This window comes from Hipposideros armiger, unplaced genomic scaffold (assembly GCF_001890085.2).
Source record: "Hipposideros armiger isolate ML-2016 unplaced genomic scaffold, ASM189008v1 scaffold_172, whole genome shotgun sequence".
NCBI lineage: Eukaryota > Metazoa > Chordata > Mammalia > Chiroptera > Hipposideridae > Hipposideros > Hipposideros armiger.
In genome coordinates, this window is record NW_017731522.1 from 666,593 (window position 1) to 690,603 (window position 24,011).

At 41.7% G+C, this 24,011-nt stretch overlaps 1 protein-coding gene across 18 annotated transcripts in view; it reads right to left on the reverse strand.

Moving 5' to 3' along the window:
* MAGI1 (membrane associated guanylate kinase, WW and PDZ domain containing 1) overlaps window positions 1-24,011 on the reverse strand; it is a 705,149-nt gene that overhangs the window by 39,100 nt on the left and 642,038 nt on the right. For all 18 annotated transcript variants that reach the window (XM_019652050.1, XM_019652047.1, XM_019652041.1 and 15 more), the window contains one exon: window positions 4,035-4,066. In XM_019652050.1, coding sequence (XP_019507595.1) covers window positions 4,035-4,066 — 32 coding nt within the window. The remainder of the gene's footprint in view (window positions 1-4,034; window positions 4,067-24,011) is intronic.

The window sequence follows — 24,011 nt, forward strand, 5'->3', positions numbered from 1 at the left end:
AGGAGGCGAGAGGCAAGGAGACTTCTGTGAGTAACCCTAATCCTCTTCCCATCTACGCCATCTCTGCAGTCTGTAGGAACTTTGACGATTGTGTCATTGCCCTGGTTGAAGGACAAGTTTCATCGGGATGCTGAGCAGACCAGGAGTTTCAGGAGGCAGGAAACATCAATCTGAGTGACTCAGGCCGGGCTCACTCACTGTGCACGTTACCTAAGAGACCTCTCCCTCACATCTCCTAGTGACTAGTTGTCAGCGATGTCCTTAGCATCCCTTCCAGGGGCGAAGGACGGACGACAATGGAACAGAAACCTCCCACTATTGCTACCTTTTATCTTGCTGCCTTTGCTGCAAAGAGGTTGTTGAAGAGACTATTCCGTTTCCCCAAGGGAAAACTCTATGTGAGAAGCTTTTCAGTAACTGGGAGCGTTGTGTCTCCCTAGTGAAAATGGTATGTTTTCTTTGACCTGACACAGGAAAATGAGGCAGTTTCCTACATTGCTCAGGCCGCTGGGGAACTCGGAAGAACTCCACAGCTCAATCACAGCAACTAACTCAATCTTGGGCCTTTTCTGTGGCTTTGCATGATTACTTAACTTAGGTCATGGTAATTTAGCACTGAATGATTTTCATTTAGTGTGTACTTGGTTCTGCTTTAACTTTTCGAAGTATATGGTCATCAGACGTTAAGCCCCACGAGGAGGATCTGTACAGATTTGCCTGTTCGTGGGGTTGTCTCTCCTCAGTTGCAAAAGCAGGGATGTTTTCTGTTTCAGTTCCTGTTGTGTACTGGCACTGGGCCCAACACACAGAAGATACTCAGGAAACACATTGTTGGAACAAACACATAAAATAATTTTGGTGATTTGTGACAACGAATCTTTTTTTTTGAAAGTAGCAATCAATAAATTGTTTATTTGTAAGCTCCAGAAGGAAAGGTGCCATGACAACTTACTTATTACAGTATTTCTAGTGCCTCACACAAATCCTGACACTTAGTAGGTTCTCTGTACTAGTCTGCTGAATAAACAGATGGATGGATGGATTAAAGAATAAAAGATAAGTGTATCGATGGATACATGGATAATGGATGGACAGGTAGATAAATGAAGAGATGGACAGATGAAAGAAGGGAGAAACGAAAGCATTAGTGGGAAATGAACTACTGAGGAAACCTAAGTGAATATGAACTTAATATTCAGGGTTTGATATTACAGTGAGAGTTTTAAATTCTCAGACACATAATCCTTGAGAGGGATCTGGAGTGAGAATCTCAGCTAAATAAGTTTCCAGTCAGGACGATTAAATCAGGCCACAGAATGAGTTTCCTAGCAAGGTCTAAAACCTGACAGCAAATATGTCTTATTTTTGTCTCTGCCATTTGGTAGGAAAATCTCTGATGTTATGGACGTCCTGGTAATAAATTAATAAAATTTCATTAAGACACTGCCGTTGTCTTCAGTGAGCATATGAACCATAAATTCAACATTTAAACTAAATCTTGTAGGTGAAATTGCTTATTAAGAGTAAGCCATAGAGGCTATCCAGGAGAAGGAACAGATAAAAAAGATAAGTCCTTCTGTTCTAATAAAAACCCAACTACTCAATTATTGAAAGCATTTTTTTAAAGGTATGAGGGCAAAAGGAAGCTGTCAATCATATGAGCAAGCTGACAACATCAGGAGCCTCTAAGAGAAGAGAAACGACATGGTCCTGGGTTAGGGCAGTGCGTCCACAGAGCTGATGGGAAATCTAAGCGTACTGCCACACAGGCATTTCATTCCACAGGCTGCATAACTGACCCTGCCTGTCATCATGCAAACGGCTTTCTGGAACCATGACATGCAGTTTCCCCATGGATTCCCCCAGACCCCACCAGAAAAATGACACAATCATCTGTTTCTCTGGCAGGACATCATCAAAATTCATGCTGGGAAAGGGAAACAGCTTTCCACCCACCTGTACAGAGCTCCCGCTGATCACAGATGTGAGCAATACTGTACTGGCAGCAGCAGACCTTGGCTGGTAGCCCCCAGATTTTGTACAGCAGCTGCCAGCAGTGCTGTGAAAACTGTCATCCCTGTCCTGGCATAGAAATCGGGGAAGGACAAGCCTCCAGCCGGGGGCTCGTTTTTCTCTAACCCAGCAACACACCAGTCTCTTGGCTTGTGGTAATTAAGAGCCAGCAGACTGTGGGCAGAGCAGTTAAGAAAGCTTTTTCCTAGGAACACAGCCTGAGTAATTGGCTTGCTGCTTGCTAATGACACGGTTTCTACAAAAATAAACGGTCACAGGGCATTCTTTCAACTGACTCAGTGAACGCAGGCTCTCTACCTGTTTGATACCTTTGAGTTCAGCAGGGAATTCCAAAAAGACTTTGGGGAAGAAGAGATGCAAACGAATCAACAAAAACCGTCATGCACAGTAAGTTTAAAGGGGATGCAAAACAAAAAAAGAACCCCAAGCTACCTGGAGTCATGCTGCCTGTGCAAAACTGCTGTATCTCCCCCAGCATGCTCCTTCTCAAGACCCATTCCACATGGGGCGTGTAACGTAAATCCGTGCTTCACGTAGCATGGCTGGGGGTCGGAGGAGAAAACAGGATGCCTCCTGCTAACTCAAGCTCACATGACACACCTTCCAGACTGGCTTCTGTTTTTCTGAAGGCTGAATAGGTTTCTGACTATGAACCAGGCAGGGATGGGGAGACACACGTGCGTGTGTGTGCGCGCACGCGCGCGCGCGCGCACACATACACACGACAGGTGTTGGCATCTGGGTGGTTCCAATGTGGGCACCTACCAGCACTTTTCTGCCTGGACATTAACACAAACTGACAAGGGACACAGCCCTGAAGTCACATGTTCCGATCACCATGGCACTATGTCAGTGGAACCATGTCAATTTCTGCAGGTTTTTCTTTTTGGAGAACTTAGGATGGGGTTTCAGCATGCAGGAAGGCACTCCCTCCCTCATCTCCTTAACAAACTTCTTGCTGCCTGGCGTGGAGACAGGTGGAAAGAATTCAGCTGCAGCGCCCTGAGCTGCAAAGTTTTAAAGGTTCTCCTTTTCCCGGGTGGCAGGAAGTGGTAAAATTTCCCTCCCCCCAATATTTTAAGCCACAGAAAAGTGCTCCTCTTTATCTTAACGTTAATGAATTGGGGAGCCTCTTCCACCCAGATCAATTTCACAGGCATCAGAGTTCCAGATTTTGAGTTTTTAAGTAGCATTTTAATTTGTTGTCAGTGCCCTGGGAGCAAAAGCTCACACCACCAAGCAAAACACTACAGCCTCTAAGCTATTAGCTAACATGTCAACTAGGTAATGCATCTTCAGGGAAACCAGATTAGAACGGACAGCAAAACATTGATTTTTCTTTCTTTCTTTCTTTCTTTTTTTTTTTTTAAAGAATCCTATACCTGCAGCATAATGCTGCGAAAGCTAGCAAAACAACAAAGGGCATTTCCCCAGCAAGGAAATGTCTTATTTTTAGTGCTGGGGCACTGAACATTGCTCCATGTGAACACGGACAGATGGACAGGGCAGAGCAGTTTTCCCTCAAACCTACAGGCTTTTAAATTTTGTAAATAATTCATCATTCAGTGTATAAGGAAGCTCGAGGAGAGAATCTACCCATGTGAAAGGCTACAGCTGAAAACACCAGTTGAGAGCAAGGCTACCCTGGAAGCAGGTGGAGCTTTTTTTTTTTTTTTTGCCTCCTCCCAAAAGAAACAATAGCATTTGTATCAAGTTAAAACATCACAGTAACTCATCCATTTGAATGAGAGTTGTAATGCATTTATATAGAGCAGACTCCAAGCATGCATTCTTTATCCTGGTTCCTGCAGCCTGCCCACAAATCACTAGACAGTTGAAGACAAACCTAAATACCTTCTAAACCAAACAGATCCCCGGAACTTAATATAACGAGCCCCGGCTCCTGAATTCCCCATCACCTCTAAAACACATCTAGTGAAGTCAAGCCNNCCTCCACCCCCCACCCCCAAAGAAGCACCAAGTAACTGACAAGTCCTTACCGACTTTGGGCTCTTCTTGGGAACCGGCAGCCCTGGAAAAAATGCAACAAGGAGGGGAGGGGGGAAGAAATCATTAGCATATAAATATTACCTTTTCCTTAAAGAACCATCCCCAGGTGTTTCATGGCAACCTAGCCATCTGCAGAGTTATGTCAGATTTCTCCCCAGCATTGGAGTTACCAGGCTGTTCATATCGAATCAAAGCAGGGGGAGGAGGAGAGCGAGAGGCAGGAGATCTATCTGCATTAGCTATGCTGACTTGTACTGCAGCAGCCTGGAGGCTGGGAAAAGAAATTCACAGACCTCAGCGGCCTGGGAAATTGAACACTTGGACAGAATCTCTAATGCTCTTCTGGATTAAGAGAGACTTAACTTACAATTAAGTCCAGGATATTTCCTTTCTACACGATCCACTTGTCAATTGAAGCGGACCAATCAGGACAGAGGAAGGGGTGTATATTGAGTTTCAGAGGAGTACATGGTTAAAATCTAATTTTTTTTCTATTTGTTTTCTCTTTCTTTTGTTCCTCTGCCTTTCAGGGGGAGGAAATGCCTTCTTTATTTGGATGAGCTGAACACCAAAACAAAGACAGATGCTCTTTTGCCAGCACACAACACAAACCCAAGTTGGTCTAGGACCCCCTCCAGATCATGGACACACCTCTCCATGTGTCAGTCATCCAAGCAAACGCCTACTCAGCCTGCTGGGAAGGGCTCAGCTGGGACTGGCCCCTCAAGGGGAAAGCAGGTCACTGGGGTGTGAAAAAGAGAAATTTCACAGAGGGGAGAGAAAATAATGGAGGAAGAGGAAGGTAAAGGAGACAACGGGGGGGAGGGGGTCACTGAACCAGGCTGGCTCTTCCCAAACCCTGTTTTTAGTGGGAGGAAGAGAGTTGGAAGGGACCTTCGTTCCCCTCACGTCTAGGAAAGTCAGAAGGGATTAGGGGCAGACTACGGGAAATCCGGGAGCTAGCAAAGGAGGGCTAGAAAGGAAAATTATAGCATATAACAGTGTTTCAAAAGGAATCATTTCTGTAAGCTGCCCTCCATTTTTTATTGTTCTGGTTTGAGCAAGGGTTAGAATGCAAAATGCAGATTACATCTGTGTCAGACACCAAAGATACACTTGGGACCTGATGATTTTTGCACTGGAAATGTCACCCTTCTTTAGAAAACGATCCTTAGGTAGCATGACGATTTCTACTCTTTTGGAAGTGACTTGTCAACACAAGACATGGAAAGTTCGGTGCAAGTGACACAAGGCCACGTGAGTGGGTGAGTAGGCTGAAGCCACCAGAGGGTCACTGGGAATGTGCCTGTGCAAGTGAGGCATGAGAGGGGTCGCTGGTCCTCAAAGGCATGGGGCACGCCTCTGGCAGGCTCATCCCATCACCAAAATGAGGTCACCACAGTCTGACAGAGAGGCGCTCTGGCTTTAGAGTGCTTAAGCCACACCTGGTAGCTTGTTCAAAACGCAGAATTCCTGGGCCTCACCAGGCAACGGCCCAGGAGATTCTGACGCAGGGGGTCTGAGGACCACATTTAAGGGTACTATGACACAGTATAAGGTGCATTACTCTTTTGAGTCAGGCCAACTCAGGGAGGCAACTTTCAGTGAGTTGCTCGAGAGCCCTCTATGCCTCAGTTTCTCAATTTATGAAGGGGAGATAATAAGACTCACTTTCTGAGACTGTTAATGGCAACTAAATAGACAAAATGTTTAAAAGCCTTGTACCTGGCACTGATGAGGCCCTCAAATGTCCACCCCTCTCAGCTTCCTTTGCGAATTTACATCGTTCAGGAAGGAGGTGGCTCTGGTTATCTCTAACGAGGGAAAATCATGTGCTTGGCATATTAAAAATATGTAGGGAAATATCTTACCTATGGATGAGAATATTTAGATATGTCATTATTCTTAACAAAAATTATTAGGTGCTTCATTGATTCATTAATATGATTCCCTTAAAGAATTTTATCAAGTTATATTAGTGTGGGTCACTGTACATACTTCAAAATTATATAATATTACATCCTGAAGTTCAGATTTTCCCCAGTTCACACTGACCTTCTTAGTTAATTGGAATGAACAAAGTTTTACTATAGTTAGCTTTTACTAGACTCGGCTTTACCCAGAACCTCTACGACTCTACAAAAATTTATAAAGAACGTCCAGCGAGGTAAGAGGAGTCGGGGAAAAAGGCTTCAATCCATGCTCTGCCAATCATTTATAAGAGTACAGCCATCCTAAATCCTCTGTATTTTAAGATTTTTACATATAAGATACAGGGCACTTTCCATTCTCTATCATAAAGAAGCACTCACATGCACTTTCACAGGCGCCTGTACAAAGATGCTCACTGCAGCATCATTGGCACAGAGGAAAGGACTGGAAGTTCTAAACAGACGGTGGGACAGCCAACCTATCTGAGCAGTCCGCAGAGGTTAAAAGAAATGAGCTATCCCTGAGGGAAACGACATGGACGGGCTTCAAAACATAATGCTGAGTGCGAACAGCAGGCTGCAGAATGGCAGGTGAGGAAAAGACAGGTGTGAACCACAGTCAGACACACATGGCATTGGCTTCCATGGCCATCCCCACCAAACTGATAAGTGAGATATTTCTGATGGGACAAGGAAGGGCAGGGATCACAGGGATGAGTGTAGGCTGAACTTAGCCTTAACCTACAAGTCTTTCCCAAGAAGACCATATTCACATTGTGTTGAGGCAACAAAATATTGTTTTAAAATTAACATTAATTAATTAATGGCCCTTCCATTAATTGTACAAAACCAACCAGTCTGAAGCATATTGGGGTAACCGGTTAGCGTCTGTTTGCTCTGAGGAAGCAGTTCGCAGAACATTCCAATGGTCCCAGCTCAACTGGTATGAGTTGTATTTTACAACAGATAATAATAACTAAAAAAACTTTTAATTTACAGAGGAATTTGTTCCTCTTTGCGAGCTAGTTGCTGTAAACCTTCTTTTTAAAAAGCTGCACCATTTACAGGCGCCCCAGTGGCCACAAATTAGTATTTAAAAAGTCAAAAATCAAGAGACTCTGCACAAATATTTGTTTTAGGTTCATACAGTCATTAAATCTTAAAATCCAATGAATATGAATGCTGGAACAAAGCTCCTGATCACAATTTATAGTTTATTTTAGCCCAAACTATTCAGACGGATTGCAAACAGCTGGGAGATCTAATGGAAAACACTCAAAAAAGGTCACCGTTTGGCAGAATTCTCCAAGCCCCAGAAATCATGGTTGTGGCTGTTGTCTAGCTAGAGTTGACAGCAGGCCATCCCATCCTGGCTGGGTGACAGGAAGCAGCACAGTCCCCCTTCACGGCATGTAGTGGCTTTCCTTAGGACCAAGGCACACTCTGTGGTCCCAGTGGCAGCAGGAAGCTTGTGTTGTATAAATCGTGCCCCATGTTACACAGCAGAAATATGGGTAGAAACAGCACCTGTCCTAATGGACTCAACTGCTCCATTCAGAGAAAGCAGGGAATTTTGAGAAAAGGCAGAAGAAAGAGTTCATGGGTAGCAGCACCATCTGCTCTGAGAGCCTACAAGGTGGCAAATGCCCCTTCAAAGGGATCCCAGAAAACTTACGGGTAAGTGTACATTCAAAGTGTGAGTCTAAGTGCGATCTACAGAAGTGAGAAAAGCTTCGGAACTAAATTTCTGAAGTCCCCTGTGAAGAAGGTGTCCCTTTGGAGGAAACAAATGGCAGATTTGTGCCTGGGACCTGACCAATTAACACGATGTGGAGAAGCCTCATTCCTTTCAATATCAAGGCCATAAACTATGCTGTTGAACATGTTCTCATATAACTAAATGGCAAATGTTATTCTTGGTGAAATTTTATAATGGTTGTACACAATTTATATGAAAACAGTGAAAATATAACATAATACATTTGCCTTTGGAAACAAAGACTAAAAGGTTATACATCAAAACAACATGTTCTTTGGTTCAAGGAATCATGGATAGCTTTGTTACCTACTTTAAGTATTTTCTACAATATGAACAGTTTTATTCATTCATTTATAAACACATTCATACATATATACACAGATACCACAATAAACAAAACTCCATAATGCCTTTTTAAGTAAGACAAATGCAGCAAATTTCAAAACCTTTTATTGCACTTTTAAATCTCTAGAACCGTTACTGACCTGTCTACATCCTCCAAGAATTGCTCACATTTTCCCAGTGATAGATACAAAGGTCTGACAATTAAGTTCGCAAACTTGTTGCAACAATGTCGCTGATCTTTTTTGATATCAGAGGGATTATTCATTATGAATTTGTACCAACTGGACAAAGAGTTAACCAAGGTTACTATTTAGAAGTGCTGAAAAGGCTGCATAAAAAAGTTAGACCACTTGAACTCTTCACCAACAATTCATGGCTCTTGCTTCACGACAATGCACCACCTCACACAGCACTGTCTGTGAGGGAGTTTTTAGCCAGTAAGCAAATAACTGTATTGGAACACCCTCCCTACTCACCTGATCTGGCCCCCAGTGACTTCTTTCTTTACCCGAAGATAATGGAAATATTGAAAGGAAGGTATTTTGATGACATTCAGGACATCAAGGGTAATATGATGACAGCTCTGATGGCCATTCCAGAATGAGTTCCCAAATTGCTTTGAAGGATGGACTAGGTGCTGACATGGGTGTATAGCTTCCCAAGGGGAAAACTTTGAAAGTGACCATAGTGATATTCAGCAATAGGTATGTAGCACTTTTTCTAGGATGAGTTCGCGAACTTAATTGTCAAACCCCATATACATATAGAGTTGAAGCACCCTGTTGAGATTAAGACTTGTGTTTGTCCTACTGACTAGAGGAAAATAGGGAAGGCATAGGATAGCTCAGCTAGACTACTGGGGAAGCCAAGCACGGCCATTTTGGCACTGGGTTGAACAAATTCCAAGTTACAGGCAAAGGGATGGGACTTCCCTGGGCCTAATGTTCTCTAGGTTGAAAGGAAGTGTGAATGTCAACCAACCTCACTAACTGAAAGAATCAAGAAAAATCCCGCAAAGGGCTGTGAAAGGGTGAATCCTAAAGTCACTGCCATATGCAAAGTGGACCTACAGATTATGAAAATGTACTTTGTCATTTTGGTTTCCTCCTCAGCTTTTTAACACACTATGTCTATGTCGCTAATCCACATGTCATGGAGCACAGAGGGGACTTTAGAGTTTTGCATAGCAAACGTTGCATTAAAAACTGCACTGCAACTGAATCAGGTAACGCAGTGTGCAAGGAGCAGGGAACTGTTATGTACAGTTAGAGAAACCGAGAGCGAGGGATAGACGGGCAGGTCATGGAGACCCCTGAGAAGCCATGCAAAGCAGAAGACTGAGAGCTTGATTAGGGGGCTAGTCTTAGATACCGAAGAAGATGAGGATACTCCTGCGTACCTTTTCATCTCAGACCCCATTGACCTTCTCTCTTACTTTATACATAATGCTAAATGCAGGACCTAAAATTATAGCTGACTTTAACTCAGTAAACTCATTAGGAGTTTATATTAAGGAAATAATCAGTGTGTCTCAAAGATTTACATAAAGGATGTTTAACACAGTATTTAAAGAAGATAACAATTGGAAACAATATGAATTTCCATGAATGGAGGACTGAGCAAACTGATTGTAATATCAGTGAGATGAAAAACTATGAATCCATTAAAAATGAGTACAGTGAAGAATATTTTATGTTGTGACAAAATGGTAATAATATAAGACATGAAAAACAGGACCAAAACTGCCATACAATATAAACTCTGTTTAAAAAAAAAAATATATATATATATATATATATATATATATACACACATACACATACGTCACACGCATATATCATACATCCAAAGCCTAGAAGGAAATGTACTAAAATATTGTTTCTGGATGCCAGGATTAATAGGCAATTCATGTTCTTCTCAGTATTTTCCAAGTTTTCTAAATTTTATATATAATAGAGCTAGAATCATAAACAGCTCAGCATTATTGAAAATTGCAGCCATATTGAGTGTGCTTGGACAATGTAGGTACTTGCTGGCTTTAGTGCAGTGCTAGATTAAAAAAAATAAGTGGCGTTTTGTTCTAGCTCTTTCTTGATTCACTGACTGCCATTTCTACTCAAGTGTCTGTGCTACTAAATTACTGGTCCATGGCCTTGATTGAAAATGGGATAAAAAGCTACTGGAGCCTCTCTCAAGCAAAGCTGCACAGAAGCACGCAACTGTGCATATACTCTCGGACAATCTCGGGAACCTTGATCGGTGACCTTGAGAAGCCCATTCTATTGGGGCCTGTGATCCTCAGGTTAAGTCACCCTTGTCCAAGCACATCACTATGGTGTTAGATGCAGTTCCTCGGGTGAGACTCACATCAATCAGTCCAGCATGTGCCTCTAATAAGGGCAGCACATATAAAATACTGCATCTGCACGTGGAAGGGACAATGAGAAGGATGAAGCAGAAAGGGAAATATTTCATTTGCTTGCTTCTCCTTCTTCTTTCAAGGTCTAAAGAGCACATCTTAAAAAAAAATTGAGGAGAGAAATTACATTAAAGAACACACCAGAACACTAATATTTATCACTGAAAATGCTGCCGCATGAAAAATAATGAACCTTATAGATAATGCTTTTATTGGGGAGGAGGAGGAGTATGATTTTGGAGCAAAATACTAAGAGATCCATGGGGGGTACATATGTGGAGGCGTGCAGTAAAAAGAGTGTGAGAAAATCTATGATTTCCCCAGAAATGCAGAATTCATGATTATTTAACTGCAAACCTGTGGCTCTAAACAGTTAATATTAATGACCAATAACCTTTCCAAAATAAGCCACCTGTACCATTCATTGCCAACTAGTGTTTTTGTTTGTTTTCTGTGTTTAATACATAAAATATAAACCATGAAATACATTTAAACTGCCTTCACCTTACCAATAAGATGCGTAAGGACAGTCCAGAAAACTGAAAAACATAGGTACAGTCAGTCCTAACTTTTTCCACTAAGGGCAGGAAGGAAAATTCACTCACTCATTTAACTAAACTGTCCTAAGCTCCTACTATGTGCCAGGAGTTAGCATGAAATAAAGCAATGAAAAAGACCTGCAAAGGCCTATTTTCACAGTGCTCCTGTTTTGTGCAGCAACAGAGAATAAACAACTTGGTCAATAACTTCAGAGTGATAACCTGGGTGAGGGAGGTGAAGCTTGACAACAGAACAGGCTGTGTCTGGGAGGCACAGCTACCTATCCTGGGTGTAAGCACGTCTTTCTTGAAGAGACAGTATTTGAGGTAAGACCTAAATCATGAGAAGGAACCAACTGTGTGACTATTCACCCATACAAGATTTAGTGAGCTCTGCCATATGCCGAGCAAAGCATTACTGAGGAGATAAAGGTAAATCAGACGATGCCCTGACCTGGATGAGTTCACAGTCTGCCTTAAAAGAGAAAGAAGCAAAGTAACAGTTATAATTCAGCGTGGTTGGTGATAAGTGCCATGATAGAAGGAAGCATTATTGCTCTTGGGAGCACGAGAAATGAAAGCTGATCCAATGTGAAGAAGGGTGGGAGGGGCGAGCTGAACACGGAAGGAGGGCCCGCACTGAATCATGGAGCTGGGGGGCTGGCAGCAACCGCCGTCATTGATGCTTGATTGCATAATGATGATGACTGTTGTTTAAGGTTTTTTTTAAGCTCATCAGTGTGCCAGCATAAACTCAAGGCCAAGTTTAAACTAGAGTACACTTCACTGAAGGACCTTACAAACACTATACATCACAAAATTGAATCCATAAAACAAAATGAAAAATGGCTGTAGTTTAAACTTGTTTGATTTTTTTTCTCCTTCCTCTGGCCAAATATCATCATCAACCCTGCGGTATAATTTTTCAATGTAAATATGATACCAGCTGCCAAGAACAGGAGCATCAGACCTGATGTCTCCAAAATGATGAAGATTTTCTTTCTGTTGGAGACCTCTAATGGCCATTATGATATATGATGGCCATCATCATTTAGAGAGAGGTGGTTGGACTTCAGATATCCGGAGTAAGCAGTTCCCAACGCTGTGTCAGTTGGCATTTTGTTAGAAAGATTAAGAATATAGCTGTACAGCTTTACAGCTATGGAGAAGTCTGCTCCAATTACATAGTACGTATAGCCTAATAAATACATCCTGAAAATAAATACATGGTCTGCGAGGCTGGTGATTGCTAACAGCTTACAGAGCCTTTCACCTCAAAGTCATAAGCTTGAACTGGCACAGGTGAGGAGAGACCCAAAGTCATTAATACTTTGGGCTGCTCAAAAATCTAGCTAAGATGGATGAGTTGCCATCATGCAATTCCTGAGAGATAAATGGTCACGTTAGAAAAGGTGTCATTGAAATAGCAAAGATAGTCCTATTGTTGGTGGCTCTCAAAAACATGTGAAGTACGCCTTGAAGGGTTGAAAACTCAGCTTCTCTTTTCATTTCTAAAAAAAATTGGTCTTCAAAAGCAAGGGCCGAAAGCAAAAATAACTAGCAAGAACTGGGAGCTTGCCTTTGACACACATATACTCTTCATAATTGCTGTGTGAGTGAAGTACTAATAATATCCCTATTTTATAGATGAGAAAACTGAGATACTGATAATTAAATAACATGGCCAAAGTCACATTGTCAGGTAAGCAGCTGAGAGGAGATGTGGTCTAATGCCAAGTCTGTGCTTTTAAAATTGAACTGTACAGTCTTATTTAAAGGTGCTTAGTTTATTTTTGGATCATAGGCCACTATAAAGGAAATACAGCATGTTTGTACATGCAAAATACATTCATAGAAAATTCTGCATACAACTTCATGAAATACACGGATATCAAACTATAGGTCAACAAGTCCAGGAATCTTGGACCCATAATTGTGATGTAGATTTAGGAAGAGAGTTTCCTTTCTACAGATAGCATGGAAGTCTATGCATAGTCAGTCGAGTTCTTTACATGTCTCTGATACTTCACTCCAGCACCTGAATCATTGTCTATTCAAGGCTACCTATGCTAAAATATAACAAGATGGGTCTCTGATTCGGGGATAATGAAGAAAGTCTTTAAAGCGACAGAACTAACAGGTTGGTTAGCCACCAATCCCTAAGAGGTAGTTTCAAAAGTGGGTAGGAACTTAGCTAGCTTGCAAATGTATTCTAACAGTACCTGCTAACAGGATTTTTTGTTTTTTAAATTAGGGGTAGGCAAAAGATGGAGTGAGTCAGTAGAGTGAGTTATGGCATCTTCTGTCCAGAGGGGGAAAGGACAAGCACTGTCAACTTAAAAGGACCGCTTATTTGTCATGATGTACCTACCACAAGGCCAATCTTTCTCCTCTGGGGAATATTCCTCCCAAGATCTACTTTTTATGGATGGATTTAAGCCAGTTTCTCAAATGGTTCCCAGAAAGCTCTCTAACTCTATGTGGGTTGAACATATTTATAATTAGGGTGTTTGGGCATAGGGTGTGACCTCAGTCTGTAAATGCTTCTACCTCTGAGAAAGACTCCCCAGCAGCCAGAGTGATAGCTTTTTTCTACCATATGTATTTCAAATCTGAATCGCTTTTTGTGCAAACGCTTAAGGGTTGGCCCTGTTATCCATTCTACTAATCAACAGTCCATCGAGGTCTCCCTGGAAAAGATTACATGTAGCCTGGAAGCTCCAAGGCAGTTCCTGCAAAGTCAAAAGTTTGACTTTTAGCTGCATAAGATGTGTAAGGGCGGGGGGATATGAAACAATAGCTCAAAATAGCTCATTGAAAGAAAAAAACCCCATAATGATTTCTTTTCTGGGTTGGAAAAGCAGGATGCTGTGTGAGCCCTTATTTTAAGGTCACTGGCCCCAAAGGGAAACCTATCACTGTAATTGGTGCTGAGATGTTTCTAGGTTAAAAAAAAATTAAAATAAAAAAATACATGCCAGGATCCTTTAGTTTAGGATTACGGACTCTTAGAATGACGCTTATCCTGCCTGCTTATTTTTAGCAATCTCAGTTAGGCACAGGACCAAGAAAGAGAGCCAGGAGAGTATCCCAAATCTTATCCTTACGGAAAAACAAACCCCTGAATATAATGTCCTTCTCGAGGCCGTTTGTCTCTCCTACCACATATGTCTCCAAAATGAATCCTGCACCCATCATGTCTTTCCATCTCCACTACCACCGTCTTTTCTTTCTTAAATGGCCACAAGAGCCTAAACACTGGTCTCTCTGCTTTATTCTTTATCCCTTTTAATCCATTATCTACACAGAGGTCAGAGACATCTTTCTACAGCACAAATCAGATTACATGGCCTCTGGGTTACATGTCCTGGTGGCTTCCCAACATAGTCTCAGTGAAATGCACTCTTTTTTCCCGTCCCACAAGCCCTCCCTAATCTGACCGTGCCTGCTGCTTGCATGTGATTTCCCACTACCCTTCTCTTTGCCCATTCGCTCCAGCCAGCCTGGCACCCTCCACTTCTGGGCTAATGCCTTTCATTCCTCTGGACATGTCCACTGGCTGTTCCTTCTGCCTGGGACACCGTGCCTGCAGATCGATGTGTGGGTGGTTTCTTGTCACTCAGGGCTCTCCTCAATGTCACTTCTTCAGAAAAGCCCTCCAGGCATACAGGCCATCAGCAGATCTGAAGTGACCCTTCTTGTCACACTTGATTCACACAGTGCAGTTTCTTTGTTTTCATAGACCGTATGACTCTCTAGAATTATTTTGTTTATTGTTTATTGTTTATCATTTACTTGTTTATGATCTCCATTTCATGGACCTAGACTCTTATTCTAGGGCAAGTTCCTAGAAATGTATCTGATCTTCAATTCAATAAATACAGAGGGTGCCAAAAAATGTATATGCATTTTAAGAAAGGTAAAAACTATTAAAATTTTAATGCTTAATATATACCAATAACAAAAGATGAATACAAGTCACGTCTCATTTCTGCAATTATAAGAGGTGCTCAAAGTGGTTACAATCAGCGTCCAGACACTTCTGATTAGAGCGAACCACTGCTTGAGCAACGTTAACCAAGTGTCCATGCATGTACATTTTTTTGGGCACATTTCCCCTCCCACCCCCCACCCCCGGTATCTTCTGAATAAATGTGTGAATGTGTGGAGCTTATGAAGCAAGTTTGTACCTGGAGGGATGCAGGAAGAGCTGATGAGGGGAAGGGGAGGGGCGGCTGGGCCTTTCTTTTGATCACCACCAAGCTACTGTGCCTACTTCACAGCTCTTGATCCTTGGGCTGCTCCTTGATTGATTAGTGAGCTATCATGATCACTCAACTCACCACGGCTTCCCTGCACATGGCGAGTAAGGTTCCACTGTGCCACCTTGTGTTCTAAATTCCCATCACAACAGATGGCCCAAGTCCAGAATTCACTGAAAGCTCACAAAAACCCCCCAGACCCTATAGCTCTCAGCCCCAGCCAGTGGGTATGTTCTCAGGGATTCTACGAGAGTCTAAATTATTCTTCAGTTAAGGATACCTTTATGTCTTTCCTTAGAAAAGCAACTTTTATGACAAAACTAAGTTAAAAGGCTCCAATGCCTCACGCTTCCCCAGAAAAAGCAAACAAACACTGATGAAAAAGAATATTTCAGGTCCTTTTCTCCAGCCAAATCCATGAATCTCTTGAGCAGTTTTACAACCTCAATGTTGTGACAAACACTTTTCTGTTGCAATGTAATTTTGCAAAATAGGAGGGAAATTTTCCCGGTTTGCTCTGTAAGGGTGTCTATTATTTAGCCATTTCAATTAACTTTACTACCAAAAGGCTTAATTGTGACTGAAGCCACCCCTGACACCGTATAAAACTGTATTCCAATCCTTAAATTTAGGAAATCGTATTAGCCTTTGGAAACACTGGTCATGGTTAAAACCCAGGCAGGCGATCGACATGGGAATCCTACAGTACTACATTATTCAGTGTTTGGAAGTCAGACCTAAAGAGGCATTTACCGAAGAGTCAGGTTTTTGCAAAGAGCAAAGGACACATGATGAGCAACCCCATTCATCTCCCATGGAGATATTAAATGTCTTCAAAAACCTCTTGCTGAAACAATATCTGAACTGGTCTAAGTGATTATGTGAATTATAGAGGGGAAAAGAAACGGTTTCCTTGACTTTGTCAATTTCTAATGAATTGCTGCCCAGATGGCTATGGGAAGCAGCAGAGGCTTATCCTTTGTTCAACTGTTAGATTTCAGGTTCCAGTGAGTCGATGCTCATTTTGCCAATTGAATTTGCTTGAAGACAGAATATGGGAATCAGTTTCACACACACCCCACACCCGCCGCGCCCCGCATACACACTGTCCCACTGGGGATAAATCTCAATTAACAATAACTTTTGTAAATCAAGTACCTTTAAGATGCAAGTAAAATTCAAGAACTGCAAGGCTTATGTCATGAAATATTTTATCTGGGAACCTGATGTATCACAGGGCACACTGCCTTGAAGGAGTACTCTGCATTTTGGGCAGGGAAGAGGAAATAACAAAAATTCACACTGGAAATGAGATACACGCTCACTCAGAAAGCATTTACAGTAAGGAAGATGCTCAACACGCATCTCACAGTGGAGCTCGAATGCCAGGATCCTTTGGCTTTCTCTCCTGTCTGATTCTGGCCGTTTCTTGCTTTTTCTAGGTAAATGAAGCTCTAATCAAGCTTAGAGTCAACGCAGATGGAGAAGTGAATGCAAGCAAATAAACTTGAAAAGGATTTTTAAAAGCTGTCAAAGTTTTTGCTTGTATGTATAAGAAATCAGACATGGATATTTTGGGGTACCCTGTGCACAGTAAATATGCACAGTTCATCCTATTATTCTTCCTTCTCAGGACAAAAAAATTCATGAAAGAGTCTGACCAATAAAGGTAACATTATGTATGGGCAACACATAGGTCAGTGATGAATCTAACCCTGGACGTGAACCCAAACTCTGCTTCTCCTTGGAAACAACAGTCAGAGAAAGAGGGGCATTCCCATTGCTTTTTTCCTAGTTTGGATTCCAGACCCCCACTCTCACATTACTTTTGTGCATCCTCCTTTCTATCCTGTTTTCCCAGCCTCTTGAGGGCCTCCTTCCCTGCAGCAGACATTCCTAGATTTCAGAATTCATGGGCCAGCACATTTGTGTAAAACAGATTTAAGCAACTGATCACAATTTGCCAATTCCTTATTTTGCAAACTAGGGACATTAAAAAGGGAGAGACAAATAATCCACTACCATTCCATAAGTAAAAGCCTATTTCAGCAAAAAAAAGATAGAAAGGATACAAAGGAGTATTCTTCACTTTGGAAAAACTTCATGGAAAACCTACTATTCTGTCATGATTTTTCTCATTTCACTGTTTGCTGTCATCACGGACCAGAAGGAACACATTTCCATTACATTTTCCCTTGAGGCTCCTCCTTTTTGCATTCCCTTATCTTTTCTTGATCCCAGAAAATTACACTAAAAGTATTGAAAACAGTAGGCCCATCTGAATATCTCCACCATTTCCTTTCTCTTAAGCCCCACCCAATCTGATGGACCAATAAACCCTCCACTGGTACAGGGTGGTACTGTTGGTATGATGAACCCTTGTCTTGTTCCATCCTCACTCTAGTGCTGAGGAAGATACAGTTCCACCCATATTTCAGATGACAATGCAGAGGCTCAGAGACATTGCCGATGGCTGACCCAGGCTGCACTACTAGCTAGTGGCAGAGAGGAGGTCTGAAGGAAGATTGTGACAACTGGCCAAGTTGCTAATTCTATTACTGAGCCGATGCAGAAGCAATGACTGAGAACAGGGAAATTCTCACATGAAATTTCTTCCATCCAAGTTCTACATAAAATAATCCACACACTGATTTCACTGGCACCTAAAAAAAAATAAAACATAGCATTTCCATCAAGCAAAAACAAGATGGGTGTCAAAGGGTTTAAAGCAGTGGTTCTCAATCAAGGCTGACGTTGCTCTTTAGGGGACACCTGCCCTCCCTGAACACGCTGTTGGATAGTACCACCAGAAAGGAGAGAGTGCTACTGGCTTCTAATGAGGGGAGGCCAGGGAAAATGCTAAATATCCTATGATGGGCAAGACAGCCCCCCACAACAAATAATCATCCAGTCCATGATATCAATAGTGCCTAGTTTAAGAAACTGTGATTAAAAAACAGCTGCCTCTTTCTACTCTAATCGCCAAAGTCTAAGTGGAAATTGCTTTGCAGGGGCAAACTACATAAACAGAGTCCCATTAATGCAGTCATTTCCCACTTTGGTAAATGGTATCTATGGCAATGGTATCTACCACAGAGGACATTTTAAAATTTAGAAACAACATAGACATTTAAGGAAGCATAGATTTAATTCCAACTACTCCAAATGATTAAAAAAAAAAACACCAAAAAACCTTATAAGTGTTTATGCAACTATAAGAAAACTTCTAAAAATAGAGCTTTTAGAGCGGTACAATCATGCTAAGCCCCCTGAACATACCAATTGCCAAAAAAAAAGTCTAATAAAAACACAGGTTGCTGAATGACATGAGTTGATAGCCAACAACAGGGATTGAAAGGGATTCCCTCTATTAGTCTTATCATTGGTCCATGTTGCAGTTTCCTAGCTATTGTGACTGCTACTCTATGATACAGTGCAAAGGATCGTTTAAACAACTTTGCCTCAAATATTACAATTACAAAATTAGTATAGTAGAATTTTTCATTGCAAAGGTAACATACCAGGGGAGACTTCCAGAAAGAGAATTAAGCAGGACAAAATGGGGAGGATGTGATTAATCACACTATTTTAGACGTTTACTTGCATGTCTTTCATCTACAATGACAGATTAGCACAGGGCTGGAGTGCGTTGAATGAAAGAAAGAATGAATATTGTTTACTGCATATGATGAGAAACAAAAAACATTTAGAATACCAGAAACAAAAAAAAAGAAACAGGAGTTTGAAATAAACCTAGGTAACAACTTGGCGTGCACACACGCGCACGCGCGCGCGCACACACACACACACATATGTTGCACGTTGCCAGGATAAACACTCCTATGGATTCGATGCTAATTTTGAAGATAGTAAGATTCTACCAAGGAGCTTTCTGAACCAAAAAAGGATTATGTTCACAAATGGGGGAATGGGGGACATGATTAATATCTGAGCAGGAATACAAATGGGAAATACCAGGCAAGGTATAAGTTGGGGAACTTTTTCAAAATCTGCAGGAGGCAATGAAAAGCCAGATTCAATAAAAAGCATGGCAAGTACTTAACTCCAGATGGTGGTAAAGAATGTGTGATATAATTTGAGGGTGGGGAAGGAAGGTGGGAAAAATTGCATAGAGTAAATTCTCTGCCTCGGATGACAGTTTTGAAAATGTTCACAACTGCAAAAACTTAGACTAGAGGATAGGAAGATACCTCTTGCAATACAGAGAAGCTCAACGAAATAAGGCTGCGAAACTAGTATCGGAGAAGGAAGAAGCCGTCATAACAATGCCCCTCATAGCAGAGGCTTTTCACATAAGAGACACCATCCAAAGAAGGTGATAATTACTAAATTGATTTTCATATGGAACCAAAGTAAAGGTAGACAATAAACTCCAAAGTTAAGAAAAAAATATCTGAAGATATCTTATTTTTTCTGTTTAAAAAAATGTATAAATTAAACTAAAAAGAAAGGAAAAGCAGCCAGTTCCTGGAATTTTGAGATGCTGATGGTAAAAAGAAACTCCAAGGAGATGGGCCTATGGCAGGTCTGTATACCTTCTTAGTGCCTCCCGCATACTCTCTTTGGGTCTCAAACTCAGCTGCAAGTGGGCAACGGGCAGGTGTTATACAAGAGGGTACCAGGCCAGATCAAAGGGAATGGCAGGCCTGCGGCCAATTAGAATTGGTGGTGCCAATTAAATGCATTCAAATTTAAGAATAGTTTTTAAAAGAGTCTACTAAAAAAATACATGAATGGATCGTGCCCAATATCACCCATGGACCCTCAGTTCACAACTCTAACTCTCTCCTATACATCAAAGCTGTAGTCTAGTAGTTCTCAGCAGAGAGCAACCTTGCCTGTCAGTGGACATCTGTCAGTGTCTAGAGACATTTTTCATTGCCACATTTTGGGGGTGGGTGGGCGGGGAGGTGGTATGGAGGCAGAGAAGCTGTTAAACATCCTACAAAGCATAGGACTGACTCCTGCAACAGAGAATTATCTGTCCCCAATGTTAACAGTGCTGAGGCTGAGACACCCTGTCTGGCCGCATGTCATTTAAAGACTCCATTGGAAGCCCTGTCCTCCCTGATTCACCTCTTGTCCAAATCAGTACTGCACAGGTTTAGACAACATGTTACCCCTGGTAAAATTCCTACGTTAGTCTTGTCTCTCTAACCTGCGAGCAGCACCCTGTTCCTGTCTCTGATCAGAGCTGTACACAAAGAAAATGTTCAGTCCTTGATTAACACCAGGAATGGGTCAACTGGGAAAAGGCTTGTCGCAAGCATTATTAGAAGTATGAAATTAAATAGAAAAGAAAAACAGCTACAGTATAACCTCAACTGATTCTACCAACAGGAAACCTCGGATATAGAAATTTCAACAGTTTAGTTTTAGGAGAGAAAAAAAAAGAGTGAATAAATCTAGTCTCATTTTCTGTACAGTTTACAAACGCTGTCCCAAAGGCCAACCCCTCCTCTCATATGCTGGGCCTGGTTTGCTCCCCCTTCTTAAAGACCTCACTCCTTTAAGTGTTTACCTTTTTCCCTCGAGCTGTTCCAGTTTCTCTGTCTTCCGAATTATTTCTATCAGCATACATGAATGCTGCAGGATCTCCATCTTAAAAACCAAATTAAACCGAACCCTCTCCATGGACAGCTCTCCCCAGCTAGCACCACCATTCTCCACTTCACTTGACGGGGAAACTTGTCAACAGCTTGTCCGAATCCCCATCCCACTTCCTCCTGTCCCCATTCCAGTCTGCTGCATTTGCACGCGTCACAGGCCCAGGTCTCAGACACAGGCGGTGTGTCCATCCTCATCTGCCTCCACTTCCTGATGCCTTCCCAGTAGTAATCTCCTTGAGCCACTTTCTTCTCTTGGATTTGTAATACTGTATTTCTTGTTTGCACTGGCGGTTCTATCTTGATCTCTTTCACTGGTCCCTCCTGCTCAGCCTGACCCCGAGTGATGATAAGCCCGAGGTTTCCATCTTGGAGCGTCTTCTCTTTCTGCTCTTGCCCTAAGTGATCTCATTCAGCCCCATGGCTCCAAATACTGGCTACATGAGTGTTTTACAAACTTTTGTGAATATGGTCCACAATGAGAAATACACTTTATAATACATTCATCCACATATACACGTGTTTGTATGTGTGTATGTATGTATACACACATACAAGGAAATGTTTCGTGAAAAAGTACTTATCTTTACTAACTATAATGTACTCTGATTGTATCTATTCTATTCGACTTTCAAGAGAAACACTGGTTACAGCCCAATATATTGGTTTCACAGCTTAGGAATCGGTCATAGCTCACAGCTTGTAGAACACTCATTGATAAGACAACGGCTCATACATTTATATCTCTCCTGCCCTAACCTTGCTAACACTGAACCCCAGGCAGACAACCACCTATGTTTCTGCTCCATTTAGATGTCAAATGGACATTTCACAATTAACATGCCTGAGAAGGAGCTCTTGATTGCAGAATTCGAGACCCACCCGCTCCTACCTCGGTATCCTGCCTAGGCCAAAATCCCAGGGGGCATTTTGGCTCCCCCCCTTCCTTTCCTTCTTCAGCAGTGGTTGGCAAACTACAGCCTGTGGGCCAAATACTGTTTTCTTGGACACAACCAACCCATTTGCTTACATATCGCCTGCTACAAGGGCAGAGTAGAGTACAAGTGACGGAGACCACACAGTCTACAAAACTAAAACATTTACCATCTGGCCCTTTTCAGAAAGAGTTTGCTGACCTCTATTCTGTAGTAGCAACCTACCATGTCCTACCGACTCTCCTAAATCCCCCACTCAACCAAAATCCCCCACTTCCCTCTGTCTCCATTGTAATCATTCAAGATCAAGCTGCCAACACCCTTCTCAAACCACTGCAATGGCCCTAAATAGGTCTCTCCCCTCCCACGCCTGCGCCTCTAAAATATATTCTTCACACATACACCAGAGGGAGTGTCTAAAATATAAATGAGCTCTGGCCCTTTGACTGTGTGAAGCTGGACCTACACTGAAAATGGAATTTGAGCTCCTGATCCTGGTCTCCATCACCACTTCCGGTGCTCACCATTCTTTAGTTGCATGAGCTTCCGTTCTATTTCTTTCTTGGTGCCTTTGCACTAACTGTTCCTACTTCCTGGAATGCCATTCCATTCCCTGCGGTCACTCACATCTCACCACCTAATCTAAAGCAGCCTTTGCACTCGAACCCCTGTCACTCCCGCTCACTTTACCCAGTTTTATTTTCTTCACAGGACTTCTTTCTGGCTGACATGTTCTTATTCATCTGTTTATTTCTGCCCTTTCTCTCCTTCCTCTAGAATAAAAAGCTTCATGAAATCAGGCACTTGTTTGTTTTGTTTGCAGATGGTTCTACATATTCCGAGGCCAGTGCCTAGACAATTTCTGGAACATGATGCTAATGAATTTGTACCCCCTAAAAGGGAAAACAAAACAGCTTCTTTACATTCAAATTTAGCCCTGTAAGTAGATGCACAGAATGATAATTCTACAGCCTGCGAGCCATGCCAATAATTCTACCTTGAAATTCCTACACTTTTCACCACTCCTTAATGAGAATTATGAATCACACATACACTTATAATAAATAATGCACAACAGCAAATAACTCAGTGCATTAAGTTTAACTTCAAGGAGGATGAGACATTACTTTATAGAAAGAAAAGCAGAAGTCTTATGTGTGCCGAACACTCTGTATTATGAATATAACAGAAATAACACTCAAGCCACCCAATCAAGTCTAAAACTTCATATAAATGTTAGAACAAATAGTGAAGACTGCTTAGGGTTAAAAATTATAAGAACAAAAATCCCTTAAAAAAATGTTAAGACCAAAACCAGAGCTCCTGAAGATACTGAAAGTGAGGGGTAATTTTTATGTTATATAATGAAAGACCCGAAATAGAGACATTTTTATATTTATCTCTTCTCTTGCTACAAGTCATCACCTCAAATATAAATATGACCTAACAGTCTATAAAAAAATCCTCAAATAAAATTCTTGATAACTTTAAACCATGACAGTAAACAAAAATAGCAACTTAAAGCTGCATGAGGCATAAAGGCCAGAAGGCTCCTTGCTAACACATGCAACTGCCATGCCATTCAGCCTGTGGGACGTGGGAGTGGTAGAAAGTTTGCTAATTCAACTTCAACAACTTTTAATACCTAGAAAGGTATAAGGAAGCACAGTGGATCTGACTAGATGACTTGACTTCCAAAATTATTAGAAAACTTACCTAAGCACCACAGGTAAGCAGGGAGGTCAATCAGTTTGAGATACCAAATCAGATAAGTACACCAAGGACACTTCAATATCTTTTTAGAACAGAGTTCTGATAAACTTTAAGTCCGGTAGTTCATGTAGCAGATTATACATTCTTTTACATGGAAGGATTTAAGGTGAATTTTCCTTGTGTTTTAAAGTTTCTTCCCCTTTCAGGATTTAAGATACTTTACATAATAAGATAATTTAAGCTTCTTAAACAATGTCAGTGCAGTATAAAAGGTGATGTATATACTTCCTGGTTAGGTGGAGGCCCTGTAATTCCCATTAAAACGTGATGAGCTGTCTTCCAGGGACACAGCAGATTGCCCAAGTGCTAATACTTTCCAAGTCTTTTAAGTTCTCTTAGTCTCAATTTCTTGTGACCCTCTAACATCTAGTTAACAC